Here is an 18,884-nt window from a genome sequence, read left to right as displayed (position 1 = left end):
GTTTAATTCTCAATTTTTCATTTTGTTTAGAGATTTATTCAACAAGTGAGTGGCACGTACAGTTGTGTGTCTTAAGGTCACTTCTGAACTTGTGAATATAAATGCTGGGAGAAATCCTATTCCCTGGAAGAACAGAGCATCCTTCTGTTGACTTTAGCATCACTCTCCATATTTATGGCCATGTAAAAGTGCAGATTTGCCCTTTTTAGATAGCACCATATAAATGTTAAGTGATCTTGTTTGATTCTTTTCTTTTCCTCTTTCATATCTTTTCTGCTTGATTTATTATGATCGCTCTTGCAAGAAGCCAACAGAATGCAAACCTCTTTCTAAACTTGGTCTTAAACACATAAAATCATGTAAATTAATTGCTAGTGTTGATAGAAATAAGCTTTGGACTTGGCTTCTCAGGCTCAGTATTGAAGAACACTCTGGGAAAATCTGCATTTTCCACCAATATACATATTTTAAAAATCAAATCAGTTGGTAACATGTAGAGTCATTTGGATAGCTTTCATGACTCCCTAGGCTGTGTAAAGAATTAAGAGACCTGGCAAAGAAAAGCTTTTATTTCTATTCAGGATAAGATATGAGAAAAGTTGTTTTGCAAAGATGTCTCGGTAAGGCAGTGCTACCAACTATTGCAGACCGGGCTTGAAATGGATGCCCAACTCCAGAACCAGGTTACTGTTGCCTTAATTGGAACTTTCATCTTTATCCTTGCAAGAATGGAAGGAGATGCTACGGTACATTGTCATAATCGTGTCAGTGTTAGGTGATTTTTAGAATGAAAGCAGGAAGTTGCTTTAATAAAGATTGTGAAATTTCTCTGTCTGTATCCTTGTTGCATTTCACAGTATTTTTGAGGAAAATATGGAGGATGCTTGCAAATCTCTCTAGTTTTACCCATTTGCTATTCTGATTATGCAGATTTTTGCGAAGTGAGTCAATAGCTGATGTTTTATTTCCATGAAATTATACACTTGTGACTGTGGAATGATTGATATGGATTGGCTGTGAATGATTATTTTTTTGTGGATGGTATAATATCTGCTGAAGTAAATTGGCAAAAATGTATTTATTTCTATCAATTTGTGCCCCGTGCCGCAGTGGAGAGCCTAGTCCAGAACTCCTGTGTCTTAAGGGGTCATTTTGCATTTTTCTGGTCTTATTTAGATGTAAAATAATCCATTAGGCAAACTTAAAGTTGCTTCTTAATGTAAATATCTTTTTACATTACAGCCTGCAATAGTGGCCGTTGGGGACAGCGCTGTGAAAACACGTGTGTCTGCAATAACAGCGATGGTAGCTGTGATCCAGTCACTGGCTCCTGCTTCTGTGAGCCAGGATTCACTGGGAAACACTGTGAATGGAGTAAGTTGCCACTTTGTCAACACAAGGAATTTTCAAAACCAAGCAGCAGAAATTGTGTTTTTCCTGATAATTCCCTCCAGGCTGTGCTGCCTCCGGTCTGCCCAGCACATCACAGGGCTCTCAGGTTTCATTTGGGTTTGATAGTTTCCCTAATTTTGCTTCCAGGAAAGTTATTTTCAGACTCGTTTTGGACTCAACATCTATTTTTAATGTTAAGACCTCATGTGAGTGATAGGAGTGTTGTCTATTTGGCTTGTGCTATTAAAGTTTCCATATTGGTTTTATTTATCTGGTTTTAGGTCTGCACTATTTCTTTGTAAATACACAATGGTCTTACCAGAGGCCCATGATCTCCACTAATCTATCTCTAGCAGAGGCCAATAGCAGATGCCTTAAGAGGATAAAAACATACAGATATCTATAATATAATTAGTTTCTGATATGTTTCACAGGTATCATGGTTTAAGGTTCTACCTAATGATATCTTGATGGCATCAGGGTACGCTGTGCACCAGTATCTGCTAGAGCCTTATACTTCTGTGGGACTGATGTGCCGGGGCATCTGATCCACACAGTCCAGTAAATCTGATTGTCCCTCTCTTCCACCTGGCTGTAGGCAGGTCCCTTCTAATAGTGATCTTAAGTTTCTTCACTTACTTCTTATACAAATGGATTGGATTAGAATTCCTTTTCATAAGAGTCAGAGTAAAATCAACTCTTTCATTCCATCTGGAAAACTGCCCACCAGAGTCTGGAACAGTAACTTTCTTTGGAGGATCCGCATTCACTGTTGTTGTACCTCCTTTATCTTCCCTCTCGAACAATAGGGCACTTACTGTTGATAGCCAAGATGTGGGTCTGTACACGTGGGGAGCTGGGTATATTGTCTCTCAATTGCTTGAACTCCTGGAGAGGAGTTTTTCCACAGCTGAAATGATGGAGGGGCAGGATTGTCTTCAAACAATTCACTTAATCCACTGTTGGTGGTGCTGCATCCACCCAACTTGCTGCCAATGAGTTGCCATATAATGATGGCTCCATGTAAATTTCCATCACACGGGTCATGTACATTTGACTTCATCTGGATCTATGGGTGTATCATCTGACTTATGATAGATCATCTCTAGAATGGTTAATTCCCTCAGGTAGTGGAGGCCTTTCTCTGTCGTGGTCTACTTGCCTGGGCAACGTATAACATCTTCCTTGTAGGGATACCTTTCTTTCACAGATGACAAGAGCTGCTTCGAGAGGCTGAGGACTCTTTTTTCTTTTGCAGTCACTTTGTCAATTCCCCCTTCACTAGCAAGTGATCCTAGCTTCTTGGCTTCCTTACCCTCTACTTTGTGACTGTTGGCCCCGTTGTCCCAGCATCAGAGCACCCAGGTGATGATGTGCTCCCCTGGAAGATGGCTGAAATCTTTTCATATATTCCACAGCTCAGTAAAGGACAGAGATTGAGAAATTACTTCTTGTTCTGCCTCTTCCTCTGTTTCTTGTACTGATTCCTCTCTTTCTGGTGTTGCCCCCTGTAGTTCTGGCATGAAATCTTCATCTTGCTTCACTACACGAGTTGCTTTTTGTTTCAATTTCCTCTTGCATATAGGGGCAACTGATAGCAGCACAGATTGGTCTTTTGGTTCAGCTGGGGTTAGAGTGACTGCAGTATCTTTCAATGCAGTTGAAGGGGTTGCAATGTCTGTTGTTAGAGTTGGAGTAGTTGCTGTGCTTGTTGCTGGGGTTGGGATAGCTGCTGTGCTCATTGTTAGGGATGGAGTAGCCATGGTATCTGTTGCTTTGCCGTTAGATCCAGAGACATTCTTTTCCACCTGAGGGTACTGGGTATTGTTCAGCAGAACTCTGTAGGCATAGGCCAAGTCCCAGCACATTGCAGTTATTTGTATCTCCCTGGTATTGCCAGGATGACAGCATGCCTTTTTTAAGTGTTCACTAGTTTTTATGGATTTTGCTCTTGTTCAGGGTTGAAGTTCCAAAACACTGGAGGGGTGCACTGGCCTAGATATTTGCCCATACTGTCCCACACACCCTGCCACTCATGACTGTCTAGCCTCAGGGAAAATCTCTTGGTGGTATTCTTAGACAGTTGTTTAACCTTAGACAAGACCTGAACCATACTCAACAAAATGATGGTTCCCAGCAAAAGAAGCAGGCTGGTTTCAAGGGTGTTCAAAGGATATTCACAGTCTTTGAAATTCATAAATGCCATTGTAAATAGCCTGGTGGGGAAGGGGAAGATGCGAGATGATGTCTCCTCCATAGGTTGGCCCTCCAAGGGAGGAAGAAACCAAGTGTAACTATTAATAATTCCCATTGCATGCTCCCAAATTACATAGGCAATGGCAATGCTGAGAACACATACCAGATCAGTTTAATGATCAATAATTCTATCGTATCATAAGCAATTATCATAAAGTACAGCAAAACGAGAACCTAAGCCCAGGCCCCAAAAAAGCCGATAAACACTAAAACAGCAAATCATGGCTGCATGTAAGGTGTGATATAAAGAAACTGTGAGACTAAGTGCAACAACTCCGAGAGAAAATAAATCAATATTATGACAAGTGACAATACAAAGCAATGAATGCTTATTGTGATTAGATGCACTCTGGTCAGATCTGTCGTTATCTCAACCCTTCCTGCCCCACGTTGGGTACCACAAAGAACTGTTGTGGTTTAAGGCCAGCTGGTAACTCAGATCCATGCAGCCACTCACTCACTCCCCCTTTCCCTCTCCTTCTTCAGGCGGGATGGGGAGGAAAATTGAAGGAATGTAGATCCCATGGGTTAAGAACAGCCCAGTAACTAAAGTATAATATAAAAAGTACTACTGCTACTACTACTACTACTAAGGGAAATAACAAGGGGAGAGGATTTAAATTAAAAGGGGAAAGGAAAAAACAGCAATAAACACAAGTGATGCACAATACAATTGCTCACCACCTGCTGACTGATACCCAGCCTGGTCTGAGCAGCAATCTGCCCTTCTGGGTAACTCCCCCCCAGTTTATATACTAGGCATGACGTGCTGTGGTATGGAATACCCATTTGGCTGGTTTGGGTCAGGTGTCCTGTCTCTGCTTCCTCCTGGCTTCCCCTCCTCCCTGGCAAAGCATGAGACTGAAAACTCCTTGATTGGCATAAGTATTACTTAGCAACAACTAAAACATCAATGTGTTGTCAGCATTGTTTTCAGACTGAAGCCAAAACACAGCACTGCACCACCTACTAGGAAGGAGAAAAAAACCTCTCACAGCTAAACCTAGGACACCAGGTTTCATCAGTTTGCCACTCAGGAGCTTCTTGAGACAGAAGCAGTATCTCTATATTTAATACAACTTGGGGTGTTTTTCTAATTAATGTGCCTATTTCCTTTTTGATTCCATGCAGACTTTTGGTATCTACTTCATCTTGTGGCAATAAGTTGCATATTTAGGTAGTAGTAGTAGTAGTAGTAGTATTAAGTTGTTAAATAAAATAAATATTCTATTTATTAGTTTAACAGTCTTACAGTAGCACATACATAACTACCAGGGTCTCAGTAGCGTAGGCAGAATTAACTGTTGGCGTCATACAGGAATGTCAAAACAATCTGGAGCAGCAGTGACCAAAGACAAGAATCTTGGAAAGTTGATCTTACAGCTCCTGTTGTTGTTGGCACAGAGGGAGTGGAAGGAGAGTTAGTTGGAAAGACCAGCTCCCAGAGAAAAAGGTGCTAGCTCCACTTCTCTTTCATTCTTGACCTCTCTCAAAATAGCATCCCTGCAGACAGAAGGTAGCCAAAGAACTGGTTGTAATCTTCTCTGGCAAGGTAAGCAGGGAAGCCATTGTCACTGACAAAACATCTGGCAACCTCTAGTAGTCTGTCTGTGGGTTTCCTGTTTTATTGAGTCTGCTTTTTATCCCACTTTAGTTGTGCGTGTATATACATATATGTACATACATATATGTGTGTGTGCAAGATTATGAAAGCCATAATTCTTCCCGAAACATTTTATGCTGCCTTTGAGGCAAGATCTTTACTGTGTCTGGAGAGTTCCTTTCTTCCTGGGGCATCTCTAGCCTCTTGCTGCAGGTTGGGCTCTTCGTGGCTTTGCAGGCAGCTCAGGTTCTCCAGTGGGGTGGATGTATCTCAGTACACACTGCAGCAGCCCATGCCTGCTCAAGCAGGAGGCAGATTTTCTGTAATGTGGACTGCAAAATCATCTGTTAAGTGTACTGCTCCTCTGCCATTACCTTGAAAGTCTCACCTCAAGGTTTAACAGTGTAGGTTTGTAGAAATCTCAGCTGAGAGCCCCACCCCTATTTCTGCACTGGAATACTATTTTCCTTGTGCAGATTCTCTGGGTTCTGTCTGAAATTTCAAGTGAAATGTAAACACTGAGCAGGATGAAGCTTTTAAGGCACAAGTGCACTCCTATCTATTTACTCATTAAACTAGTGTAGAGCATGCTGCCTGGTGACCTGCAGCTCTGGGAATAGGAGGTGATGCAAATGGGGTTTTACACTGGTTCCATCCTGGCACTGAACTTCACCTGTAAGTGCAAAAAATATATTCAAACAACTCCACATTTAAAAAACAGCCCGTTTTCTGACACAGATGATTGAAAGCAAAGAGGTACTCAAGGTACTTTGCTGTCCTGTCTCCCATCCCAGCCTGTATCTCCTATAAGAGACCCAGGGGCTGGCATCAGTTAGTATAGGGTCCCTAAGCTGCAGGAGCAACTGCATTCATGCTGGCTCCGATCACTGCTCACCTATAGCACCAAATAGGCAACACCAAACCCATCCATTTATTCCAGATAAAGAGCTGTCTTTGAGGACCCTCGTTGTTCTCTGTTCTCTGTAATTCTTTCCAGATTGCCTGAAATTCACTTTGTTGATGTAAATGCTAAAATCATACATTTTTAAGAGAGACCTGGCAATAATCTCTGTAACTCATTTAGAAAGGAGTTCACAAAACCCTCAGACATGAGTAGAGGCCATGTAATACTGTGTTTAGCCAAGTATATATATATACATTTCAGCCTGTCCAAAATGTCTAACATGAATTACACAACTGGTCCTGTTCTTAATTGGTTTTCCTATAATCCCGGAAGAAATTATTTTCATTCTCAAGTGTTGTTTTCTTTCTTCCAATAATGAATACCATGCAAATCTTTTAAAACTCCTTATATTACTGCTGTAGAAATGTAATTGTTAATCTGTCCTCCAGATGTAATGCTTTGCTTGATTTTTCAAAGCAGAACCTGAAAACAAAGTACACGCAGCATTCAGTGTGGAGCTTTCTGAAGGATTCTACTACAATTCATATTTTCTCCAGATTTCTGGGCAAAGAGGATTTGCAGGAAAACAGAGGACAGGGCCTCCAAAGGAGGCACAAAAGCTGGGAGCTTTCCTTCTCTGGCTGGTGAAGTCCCAGAGGAGATGTGCACATACGTGACTCCAGACCAGTGTGCAAAGTGTCATCAAGCAGAACCTGGGAAGTCACAGGCTTTGCAACTATCAGATGAGATTAGTTTCCTGTGCAGAATTTAGATTTTCAACACTGTGGCGTTCTTCTAAAATACACCATAATAAAAACAGCCCAACTTACTTGGACCCCAAGGAGAACACTTAATCACATCAGTTTTAAGGAATTACCATTATGCCTGGATTATTCTTTTGGAAATAGTAAGGATTCCCATGTATCTAAAAATTCCTCATTGATCCATGATCTGCTCCAGAATTAACCTGTCATCTGGTTTTGATTCCTTTGCTGCAGGATGCCCTGAGGGAAGCTTTGGCCCGAGCTGTGAGCACAGCTGTCAGTGCCAGAACGGAGCTGCCTGCGACCACGTGAGCGGAGCCTGTACTTGCACAGCGGGCTGGACAGGAACCTTTTGTGAAAGAGGTACTGCTGCTCCCTCTAGTCCCTTTCGGGTTTATGCAGATGGGATTTTTTTATGCACAGAGTTGGTTTTGCAGTTTACAGCACCTGATATAAATAAACCATTGAACTAAATTGGAGGACATTATTGAAATGTGCACTTCCATCCAAACTCCGGAAGAATTTGCTAGGTGCCTAACGATGGGCGCATGTTTTAAAGTAGATAAAATGAGGTACATGCTTAAGACTCCTTGAAATTAAGATTCCTTAGATTCCTTATGAATCACATCTTTATGAAGACTCTGTTTAAGCAGAGTCCTACTGTCTGAACACTGAACAGGAAGATGCCTTACGCTTGCGTGTGCCTAGTGCCTCTCTGACATGTTTTAGGGAAAAAACATGGATTTGTGAATCATCCCAAAGGAACTCTTTAAGAACAGATATACTTTTAACTTTAATAAAGCCAACAGATCATTTTCTATTACCTGATCATTTGGTAAAGTGTTGGAAAGTTTGGATTGGGTTCCTCAGATACATTATTGTGAGTTGCATCGCCTAAGGAGTTTACTGTCATGCTGCATCATTGCACAGATCATATAAAATAGTGTCTTGAATGCAACATAAGCAGCACATAGTCAGACATTATGAAAGTTATTTAAGTGTAAATGATTGAAGAGTGTACAAATGATGATCATTAAACCAAAGTCACAATTATTTTGCCTATCGGACGGTTTACAGAGGTAGCATTATAGCTACGATGGAGAGAAGTGGCAGTTCTCGTAAGCAGCTACTGCCCTCTGATGGGAAGGAAGGTGCTTCACAGCCTCACCAGTAACGTAGCAAATTCCATTGATGAGATACTGCTTGCTGTTTCCCTCTCATTCTTACCAGGAATTATTATACAAAATAAATACCCTTTTCAAGGTTCTGCTGCAAAATTTGCCTCATAATTTATGGCATCTCAATTATGTCCCCTTTTAAAATTATTTAGTGAACTCTGTTTTTTCAAGTTTATTTTTTTTAATTATTATTATTATTTGTTACTGGAGAAGTGATACAGTTACCTGTGCTATGCTTTAAATATGTTAATTCCAGCAGGAATCAAAATGGGGACAAAGAGGCTAAATACTCTTCACCAAAGTAGGTGTGAAGAACATGGAGAAGCTTGGGTGACATCACTGGGGAAAAAAAATACAAGTCTCAGCATTCAAATTACTCACGTGGGACATTTTTATCTTTTTAAATTCCTGAAAGAAGATGGTAGAGGGGAGAGTAGAATTTAGTGCTTACCGTTTGTAAAACCTTGTTTTCTACCCATTTTCTCTCCAGCAGGCAGAGTGCTCTGAGCTGACCAGTGTTACCTTTTCATGTAGAAAGTTTCAGCCAGTACTGTTCAGCTGATTCCAAAAGATGAAGAGGGAGGAAAATGTGTGGGTGGTTTGCCCTTGGTAGAGCCTTCTTGGCATTTTTGGCAGCTATTCTCTGGGGAGCTTTAGCACTTCTGTTTTTAGTTGCTCTCAGAATAACAGCATTTCCTTCTGGCAGGGATGTGCTTTTTGCTGTCCTCTTGGCAATCCACCCACGTTTGCCAAGCTCTGTGCCTTGCAGAGAATAATGCAGAGATTGAGACCTGGCACAGCAGTTGCCTTACGCTTCTCCCATACTGCTGACGGTTCACCCCAAGGCTGGGAAGGACTTTTCTGTCATCACAGAAACACTGAAACTGAAGTTGTTGCAGCCTTCTAAGTTCAAAGTCCAAGGAGAAGACAGGACCTTACAAAATCTAATATTGATTAGTTAGAAGTGTGCCATACCACACTGAGCCAGCCAAGTCACCCTGCCTTGTGCCAGGGCTGCTCTGCTCCTGTTTGGGAAGGCAATTGTTATAATTGATTTAATTCTGTGAAGTGCTGAGCATCTGCTGCTCCCGTTTTGAAGGTTGCAGTTGCCTTCACCACACTGTGGTTTTGTTTAATTTTGTTCCCCAGTGTTTCTGGTACGTGTTGTATGGCCTAAGGCAGGTGTCCAGTTACAGAATCAGGGCAACAGAAGAATTATCCAGCTCTCTGCTGGATCTGACTGAATATCCAAAATGCCAGACAATTAGCCCACAAACTGGAGGCAGCAGGAGTGAGTCTTGAACTTTTCCTACAGTCTCTTTATTAACTGATGCATTAATATAAGCAACATACAGCCCTTGTGAAGTGCAGCACTAAAAGGTTGCATTTGAGCCTCTGCCTAAATCAGCATTGTCTGCAGGACAGTCTGACTGTCTTTCTTAGAATTTCAGTGGTTAATCATTATCATAAGAAAGCCCAGCAAGATTTATGCTTTAACAAGATATAAGGAAAAATAAATACTGTGCATGTCTATCAATAGCCGACAACACTGTGTAGTTCCTGCATTAAACAATGGAAAACTTTGTCAGCCTTTGAAGTCACCTAGGGTTGAGTAAAAGTCCTTTCTTGTATGCTGTGCTCTACACGCTTCTGAAGCATAATAAATAAGGACAGAAAGGTTGGAACCACATGCTGATGTCTCTTTCTTACAACTTGATAACAGCTCTGTCCTCAGTATGAAATGAATAGAGGCTGGCAAATGCGTTACAGTTTTACATTGGTATGAGGCACACTTCTGTTTCTGTAGACAGTGCATACCTGGAAAGTGGTGTAAGCCTGAAATTTTTCTTATGCCAAAGAAGAAGCTGCAGTCTGGACAGGATGAAGGGAAGAGCTTTTTGATTTGAATAGCTGAAATGAAGCACTCGTATGTAGTCACATGTTAAGCAGGAGTTTGGAGAATAGAAACGCCAAAGCAGATGTTACAGTGTGTTGCACTATTGCTATTCCTGTCTGAAAGTCCAAGTTTGCCTCAATCTATGGATACTAAATTTCTCCCACGCTTGTAGCCAAAGCAGACAGTTGTGCTTTCTGCTAAAAAGCTGAATTTACATTTGTGGGAGAGGCAGTACGAGTAGACTGGGACAAAGACCATGGGTGTGAAGAAGACATAAGGCAAGAAAAGAGTTGGGCAGAGGAGTCCAACAGTGGAAGATCCAGATGGGTAATGGTGGTGTTCTGATCTGGCAAAGAGCTGTGAAATTAGTGTGGGGTCTGTTGGGTAGTGTATATGATGGTAATTATCATAAGACTATTGGGAAGCCAGTCATTCTGATTTCATGGTAGAAGTGCAAGGATCAGGGTTTAAATATAAATTTAAAATGAACAAGGACAGAGAGCTCAGTTCTATTGTGTAACTGCTTATTTAAAGAGTACTGTCACTCCTGAGACTGAGTGATTTGAGGATTCTCTGGAAAGGATGACATATAGGTACAAATTTATTAACATTTAATATAATTTAAGCAGACTTCCTGTACCTGAAGGGGCATACAAGAAAGCTGGAGAGGGACTTTTTACAAGGGCATGTAGGGGTAGGACTAGGAGGAATGGCTTCAAACTGAAAGAAGGGAGATTTAGATTAGATATTAGGCAGTTCTTCACTGTGAGGGCAGTGAGGCCCTGGTCAGGTTGCCCAGAGAAGCTGTGGCTGCCAGCAGTGTGCAAAGCCAGGTTGGACAGGGCTTTGAGCAACCTGGTCTAGTGAAAGGTTGGGACTAGAGGGGGGCTGGAACTAGATGATCTTTAAGGTCCCTTACAACCCAAACCATTCTGTGATTCTATCTATGAATTTACGTAATCTAAATACACACACATACATATGCATACATACATATCACATATATATATATATATACACACTCCCAACACCAACACCCCCAAGTCCTTCTCCTCAGGGATGCTCTGAATCTCTTCTCTGCCCAACCTGCAGCTGTGTCTGGGATTGCCCCAACCCAGGTGTAGGACCTTGTACTTGGCTTGGTTGAACTGCATAAGGTTGGCATTGGCCCACCTCTCAAGCATGTCAAGGTCCCTCTGGATGGCATCCCTTCCCTCCAGCTTGTCAATCAAACCACATAACCAGTTAGATGACGTCAACTGCTTTGTTCCTGTTCATCAGTTCTGTAGCCCCATCATAGAAAGTCACCAAATTGGTCAGGCAGGATTTCCCCTTAGTGAAGCCATGCTGGCTGTCACCGAGCACCTTGTTGATTTTCATGTGCCTTAGCATGCCTTCCAGGAGAATCTGCTGCAAGATTTTGCCAGGCACAGAGGTGAGACTGACTGGTCTGTAATTCCCCGGGTCATCCATTTTCCCCTTCTTGAAAACGGGGATTATATTTCCCTTTTTCCAGTCTTCAGGAACTTCACCTGACTGCCATGATTTTTCAAATATGATGGACAATGGCTCAGCAACTTCATTTGCCAGCTCCTTCAGGACCCATGGACCTGTGCATGTTCAGGTTCTTAAGATGGTCTCAGACCAGATCCTCTCCTACAGTGGGCCCAAGGTCTTCATTCTCACAGTCCCTGTGTCTGCCTTCCAAGACTTGGGTGGTGTGGTCTTGCAGTGAAGATCGAGGCAAAGAAGTCATTAAGAACCTCAGCCTTCTCCAAATCCAGGGTAGCTAGTTCTCCCAATAGCTTCCAGACGGGGCCCACATTATCCCTTATCTGTATTTTGCTTGCTAAATACCTATAGAATCCCTTCTTGTTATCTTTCACATCCCTAACCAGATTTAATTCTAACTGGGCCTTAGCTTTCCTAACCTGGTCCCTAGCTTCTCGGACAACATCTCTGTATTCTTCCTAGGCTGCCTGTCCTTGCTTCCACCTTTTATAAGCCTCTTTTTTCCTTTGAATTTTCCTCAGGAGCTCCTTATCCATCCAAGGAAGTCTCCTGGCCCTCCTGCTGCACTTCCTTCTAGTTGGGATGGAACACTCCTGAGCTTGTACCAGGTGATCCTTGAATATAACAAGGGAAAGTGTAGAGTCCTGCATCTGGGCAGGAACAACCCCAGGTTCCAGTATAGGTTGGGGAATGACCTGTTAAAGAGCAGTGTAGGGGAGAGGGACCTGGGGGTCCTAGTGGACGACAGGATGACCATGAGCCAACACTGTGCCCTTGTGGCCAAGAAGGCCAATGGCATCCTGGGGTGTATTAGAAGGGGGATGGTTAGTAGGTCGAGAGAGGTCCTCCTTCCCCTCTGCTCTGCCCTGGTGTTGTGGTTTAAACCCAGTCAGGTAACTCGTTCACTCACTCCTCCCCTCTTCTTTCCCTCCCCCTACTCCCAGAGGGACGGAGAGGAGAATCAAAAAGAATGCAACTCCTCCGGGTTGAGATAACAGTTTAGTAACTAAGGTATGACACAGATCACTACTGCTACCACCAGTAATAATAATGATAAAGGAAATAACAAGGGAAGAGAATACGACATCTCACCACCAGCCAACCGATAACTTGCCCCCCCCAACCCGACCATGCTCTGACCGATACCTCCTCCAACCCTGCAGTCTCCCAGCCCTTCCGGCTAACTCCCAGTCACATCCTGGGCATGACGTGCTGTGGTATGGAATACCTCTTTGGCTAGCTTGGGTCAGGTGTCCTGTCTCTGCTTCCTCCCAGCTTCCCCTCCTCCCTGGCAGAGCATGAGGCTCACAAAGTCCTTGGCCAAACCAAAACATCATTGTTATCAGCTCTGTTCCCGAGCCGAAAGTCAAAACACTGCACTGCACCAGCTACCAAGGAGGAGAAACATGACTGCTACTGCTGAACCCAGGACACCTGGTGAGACCCCATCTGGAATATTGTGTCCAGTTCTGGGCCCCTCAGTTCAAGAAGGACAGGGAGCTGCTGGAGAGAGTCCAGCGCAGGGCAACGAAGATGATTAAGGGAGTGGAGCATCTCCCTTATGAGGAAAGACTGAGGGAGCTGGGTCTCTATAGTTTAGAGAAGAGGAGACTGAGGGGTAACCTTATTAGTGCCTATAAATATATAAAGGGGGAGTGTCACGAGGATGGAGCCAGGCTCTACTCAGTTTCAAACAATGATAGGACAAGGGGTAATGGGTACAAACTGGAACACAAGAGGTTCCACTTAAACTTGAGAAGAAACTTCTTCTCAGTGAGGGTGACAGAACACTGGAACAGGCTGCCCAGGGAGGTTGTGGAGTCTCCTTCCCTGGAGACATTCAAAACCCGCCTGGACACATTCCTGTGTAACATTATCTAGGTGTTCCTGCTCCGGCAGGGGGATTGGACTAGATGATCTTTTGAGGTCCCTTCCAATCTCTAGCATACTGTGATACTGTGATTGACCAAGAGCCTTGGGCCCCTCTGCCCTCTAGGGCTATATCCCACGGAACCTTCCTAAGCAGGTTCCTGAAGAGGCCAAAGTCTGCTCTCTTGAAGTCCAGGGCAGTGAGCTTGCTGCACGCTCTTCTCACTCTCCTGAGGATCTCAAATTCGACCATCTCATGATCGCTGCACCCAAGGCTGCCCTGGAGCATCACATTTCCAACGAGGCCTTCCCTGTCGGTGAGCACGAGGTCAAGCATGGCACCTCTCCTTGTCGGCTCCTCTATTACTTGCAGAAGGAAGTTGTCTTCCACACAATCGAGGAACCTCACTTCCTGGGTTGGGCTTTACCGGCTCAGGGCGGGGCCGTCCCTCCTGGTGCCGCCCCTGTGAGTCCCTACTTCCCTCAGCGGAGCTGCAGCTCCTGAGCAAGGCCTGGCAAGGCCTCGAGGCTCCCTCGGTGGCTCTCACTGCCCTCGGTGGCTCTCACTGCCCAGAACTGAGGCTCATGGATGCGGGGTTTCCCCTCCCTCCGGGGTTGAAGGCTCCTCTATGGAGCTGCTCACCTAGGCAAATACAGCAGCATTTTGGTATGATGTAGCTCACTGACAAGCACTGGTGGCTTATTTTCACTTCTGTCAACACTGGTACAGATGTAAATCAAATCTATGGGTCTGCTCTTCCTTACATGTCCTAGATGTAGGTACTGAGCTCCTTAAACTCCCTGCTGTTTTGCTACATTTAATTTGTCTTGGACATCTCTATTCATTCTCTTTGCCAGGCGTTCATTTCAGCAGTAAATTACACCACTATGGCTTATGTTCCCTGTTAAAAAAAAAATCTTTAGGAAAGTGTAAATGGGAGCATAAGTTTTACATTTTAGAAGTCAGGGAGATCATCACGGATCGCCCCATAGTCTTGCATTATGTTGAATTATTTCCGTTGTCCTCAGTCAGTTACAGAAACACAGATACTGGCTTGTGTGAATCCAGATCCTTTCTCTCTCCTGTTTTATGTATTCTTGGCTGCATGTTTCTATGCAAAAATCTGTTGCTTGTGTAAAATGGGTCATGTTTTATGATGCATGTAGCAGAGTTGTGCAGGCTTAACCCTTGAAGTAACTGTGGCTCTTAAGCACAGTGACGCGTGACAAAGCATCCATGAAAAATGAGCAGTGCCCTGTGTTTTCAGATGTCTGAGATAGAATTTATACAGAAAAGAATCAGGAACTCTGCTAAAAAATTAATGTTTTGCATTTTCAGCTTGTCCAGATGGATTCTTTGGGCTTGACTGCCACCAGGTGTGCAAGTGCAAGAATGCCGCTGGCTGCGACCGTGTCCTGGGAACATGCCGCTGCCTCCCTGGCTGGCTGGGAGAGACCTGCGAGCAGCGTATGTATAGGCTGCACTCACTATCCTCGTTCACAAACTCTTGCAGTGCTAACATGGGTTCCTTCTGGGAATGTAGGATGACCTACCAGTGTACAGTTTTAGATAGGTCACATTCCTTTCCAAAGATGCCCAAAAAGGGAATAATTCTTGGTAGCTGTGTAAATAATCAACTTTTTTTTTTAACTGCTGTTGGCACTTGTCAAACATTATAAGCATCAGTTTTTAAATAGCAGAGCTGTCTTCTACCATATGACGAATCTCTGCTTTTTATTTTTGTGCAACATTAAGAGAGGAAATGTTGTATCACTGTTTCTGGTCTATCTCATCTAATTATCCGTTTATTGTTACAGGTTAGAAATGCACAATGTGGAAAAATCAGAGCTGGGACTACTTGTTTGAGCATGACAAAAAATAGCTTTTTAACTAATTCTTAGAAAAGTTGTTTTTAAAAAAGACACCTAGATTTTCACTAGTATAGATTATCCTACAATCTTTACACTAATAAGGGTTTTTTGTATGTTTGTGTGTATGCATATATAAGATTGCCTCTTCTGAGATACTGTTCATGAAATTTCATGGCAAATTAAATTACTTTCTTTAGCTACATGGCATTACATATGGATATCACTGAGCCTGTTTGCAATATTTAGCAATTATGGGGGGCTTAAGATTTTCAGGTTTTAGCCTCTCAACTTTCTCATTTCACTTTAAGGTGATGTCATCATCTATACTTTCTTTTGAAACTGACTGCTGTTTGTAGGCCTGGGGTCCAAAGCAGCTCCACAAGGAGCCAACTTCCATTGTTAGTGAACACTTTCACAGGATTTCTTTAATCTATAGGTTGCAGATTTCTGCAGTAGGAAACTGGTTTAATTTAGTAAACAGAAATGGAGAAACGTTACTTGTATTGAAACAATTCCATTCTCCAGCCATACACCGTGTTACAATCTATCAGCCCTGTTTGAGGGTGGCCCTTGCTCTTCATATTTTTCCCTCATTTTCCCCCACTGCATAACATAACCTGTCTTCTGAAAGGCTTCTCCAAAATCCCTTGCTTTTTTTATTTACAGGAGGGTCAATGCTGGTGAATCTTTCTGCTTTTTAGATATTTCTGCAAAATATCCCACCATTGCAGTCCTTTTTGCCTCCTCGTGGGCCCCCCTAGGAAAGCTTGGATCTCTATCTCTCACCACCTGAAAATTGTGGTGGCAATACTCTCCTGTGGGTGTATGTTGGTGAGCTGACCATAAAATAAATTCAGAGGCAGAGCCATTACAGCCATACTGCAGAGCAGTAAAGGTAATGCTGAACAGGTATAATGTTTGCTTCTCGGTCACAGCCCATTTTTACTGCCAAGTCAGGGCATTAGCGATATATCACCTTGGCCCTTCCCTGCTCCTTAGACTGCATTAGAGATGAGAAGCTTTGTTTCATATTTCATTAAATTCAATTAAGAAATGTAGCTCTTTGTCAACAGCTTCCTATGCCCCCCTCTACTCGTGAGAATTGAAACAAAATAATTATTCTCTTGTGCTGCAGCCATTAGAGCTTTATGCTGACTTGATTTATTCTTCACACTGGTGAAGGTGCCAAAGCCTCCAAGGCCTCCTTTGCCTGTAAGTAAAAAAGCAAGATCACTTAATTATGCAGAGGGTAACCTCTTTTTCTCATGGCTAAATGATGAGTCTGCATTTTGATTTTAAGACTGGAGCTCAGCCACACCACTCCAAAGCTGCTCAGAATAAAGCAACCATGGGTCTGAGATGCCAGCCCACCATTCTCCATCTTTGTTTAGTGTTTAATCCTTACCTTGCCAGTTCCTAGGACTTGCTAGCTCTAGCAGCTGGAAGGACAGCATTCGTGTTCAAGTAATCAGATTTTGGGCAATGTGCTGGAGGATATTGAGGAATAATTTTGACATCATGGGATTTGAATTGATCTTAAACCAGCCATGCAGTGCATTTTATACACTGCTATCTAATTATGGGCTATATGGACTGTAATGCCTTTTGCTGAAGCTGCCTAACACTTTCCATTACAAGATCATGTTTTTCAGTTGCTTATAAATAAATTATATTAATCTGGGATGAAATCTGTGAAGCAAGCTCTGCCTTGGCTTAAGTTCGTGTTTGGTGTTCTTTTTTTTATTTTGGGGAGGGGGCTGGTGGGAGGGTTGAGTGTCCGCCTAAGATATTTCAGGTTTCCAGGAAACAGGTTTAGGAAAAGTATGTTGCTTATTTGTTGGTGGGGTTTTAACAGTTTCACAAAGTTTTGTAATGCCTTAGTGCTACAGAAGTGAGGTTTTGACATCTGGCATCTCTTTGTGTCAGAGATGTAACCACCTTCCTTTCTGTATACAAACCTGTCCAAATTTTGCTGTCTCAAAAAAAAAAAAAAACAACCCCCCAAAAAACCACCTAACCCCCTCCCCCCCCCCCAAAAAAAAAGTCTCAAGTTGCGTATGATTTGTAGAAGCTGAACACAATTCTGCATCTGCATTTTCCTCTGATTCTATTAGTAATAAAAATGTGTCATTCTGGAGCTGTTGGGGCTCAGCGGGATCTTCACAGAAGCAGTTCCCTGTGGTAAAATAGAAGAGACCAAACTGGTCTGCAAAATGTATGAGTATGAAAAGATTGGTTCTGCCAGAGTCTCTGCTCATGGGAACTGATAACCAGGGGTCTGACATTTCATAGTGTGTGAGCACCTGACTTTGCAAATTCCCTGTTCTTTTAAAGCTGAAGCTTCATTTTGGGGAGAATAATGCACCGGAGCTGCATGAAATCAAAGCTTCTGGACACCCTGTAGTGTCTTAGTGCCCGTTATTTCCCTGTTCTCCCCGACATTTTTGATGGCTGTTGACTTCCAGTCTGGAAGAAAATCTCCAATTTTATGTGTTCCGTACTCTGCATACAAAAAGGGATATAAAAGACTGCAAACGAATAAATCCTCCTCTTACACAGGAAAGGCACTGAGTGGAAAATTTTGAAGCAGGAAGAAGTGTAATAATTTAAACCTTTCTATCGCTTTTTTCCTTTGCATTTATCATGAAGAAAGAAGAAAAGGCCCAGGGATATTTGTACATTCAGTTGTGGAACTCCATAAAATGGCTTCAATATATCACTTGTTATCTTAATCTTTAGAAAAGCACTTTGATAATCAGGACTGTTCCACCGAGAAGCTAAAAAAAGTTTATATCCACCCAAAAGAATATTTAAAATCTTCTTCTCCAGAAATTTCTGCTTTCTTACCAGAACTTTCACTGGAACACTCCTGCGTTTTCTCAGTAAGAATAACAAGAGCTTTGCATGCGTACTCCAAAAACCTCACACAAACCACTAGTAACCAGTCAGGGGACCTGGTTATGAGCTGGTTTTTCCTTTGGCTTGGTTATGATATAGTTCTGGTCTGTATTGTGGAAATACTTAGTTCTGCTCCCAAAACTGAGCCAGAGCTGTGTAGGACAGGCTGAACTTTTAACTTGGCAACTAAGCCTCATTTGCAGAACAAACTTTTAACTGTGATGGGATTGAGCTCCTGCACTTTCTTGTAGTTTCAGTGTGGATGGGTCCAGCCAATGGCAAAAATGAACATTCGTGGAGAGAAGTACTGGGAGAAAAGGTGTCTGTGAGAATTGTATTGGGAAACTGAAAGTCCTCAGATGGGAAGAACAGGGCTGAGAACAGGTCAGATATGTCAACCAAGTTCACCCCTGAGGTCAAAATGGTTTCACGCCTCACTTCAGTCCCCAGGGATGTGTCCTCCAACAGCCCTACATCTTATTCTGTACTCTGGCACCCTCAAAGGCATAGAGGTTTCAGTAAAAAGTCATTGTTTGCATCTGATCCTAGGAGATGGTCACATTCAGTGAGTGCAGAACACTTTTGGATCAGGGATCAGGTCTTTTTTTGCCTCTTCAATGCATGCCAGCAGTACCGCAGACACAAGAGGTTCTGACATGTTCATGCCAGTGAAAGAGAGACTCTGTAAAGCAGGCACAAAAACCATATAAGGAAGCTATCCAACTTCATCAACTCATTT

General features: G+C 42.8%; 1 protein-coding gene across 1 annotated transcript in view; it reads left to right on the top strand.

Moving 5' to 3' along the window:
- Positions 1-18,884, top strand: part of LOC130600356 (multiple epidermal growth factor-like domains protein 6) — a 204,263-nt gene that overhangs the window by 165,369 nt on the left and 20,010 nt on the right. The window contains exons 22-24 of the mRNA XM_057411612.1: positions 1,243-1,374; positions 7,154-7,282; positions 14,715-14,843. Coding sequence (XP_057267595.1) covers positions 1,243-1,374; positions 7,154-7,282; positions 14,715-14,843 — 390 coding nt within the window. The remainder of the gene's footprint in view (positions 1-1,242; positions 1,375-7,153; positions 7,283-14,714; positions 14,844-18,884) is intronic.

The sequence above is a fragment of the Pezoporus wallicus genome, unplaced genomic scaffold (assembly GCF_028554395.1).
Source record: "Pezoporus wallicus isolate ANWC-B61680 ecotype Strahan unplaced genomic scaffold, APGP_CSIRO_Pwel_v1 contig_6899, whole genome shotgun sequence".
Classification (NCBI taxonomy): domain Eukaryota; kingdom Metazoa; phylum Chordata; class Aves; order Psittaciformes; family Psittacidae; genus Pezoporus; species Pezoporus wallicus.
This window is presented reverse-complemented; position numbering and strand designations above follow the sequence as displayed.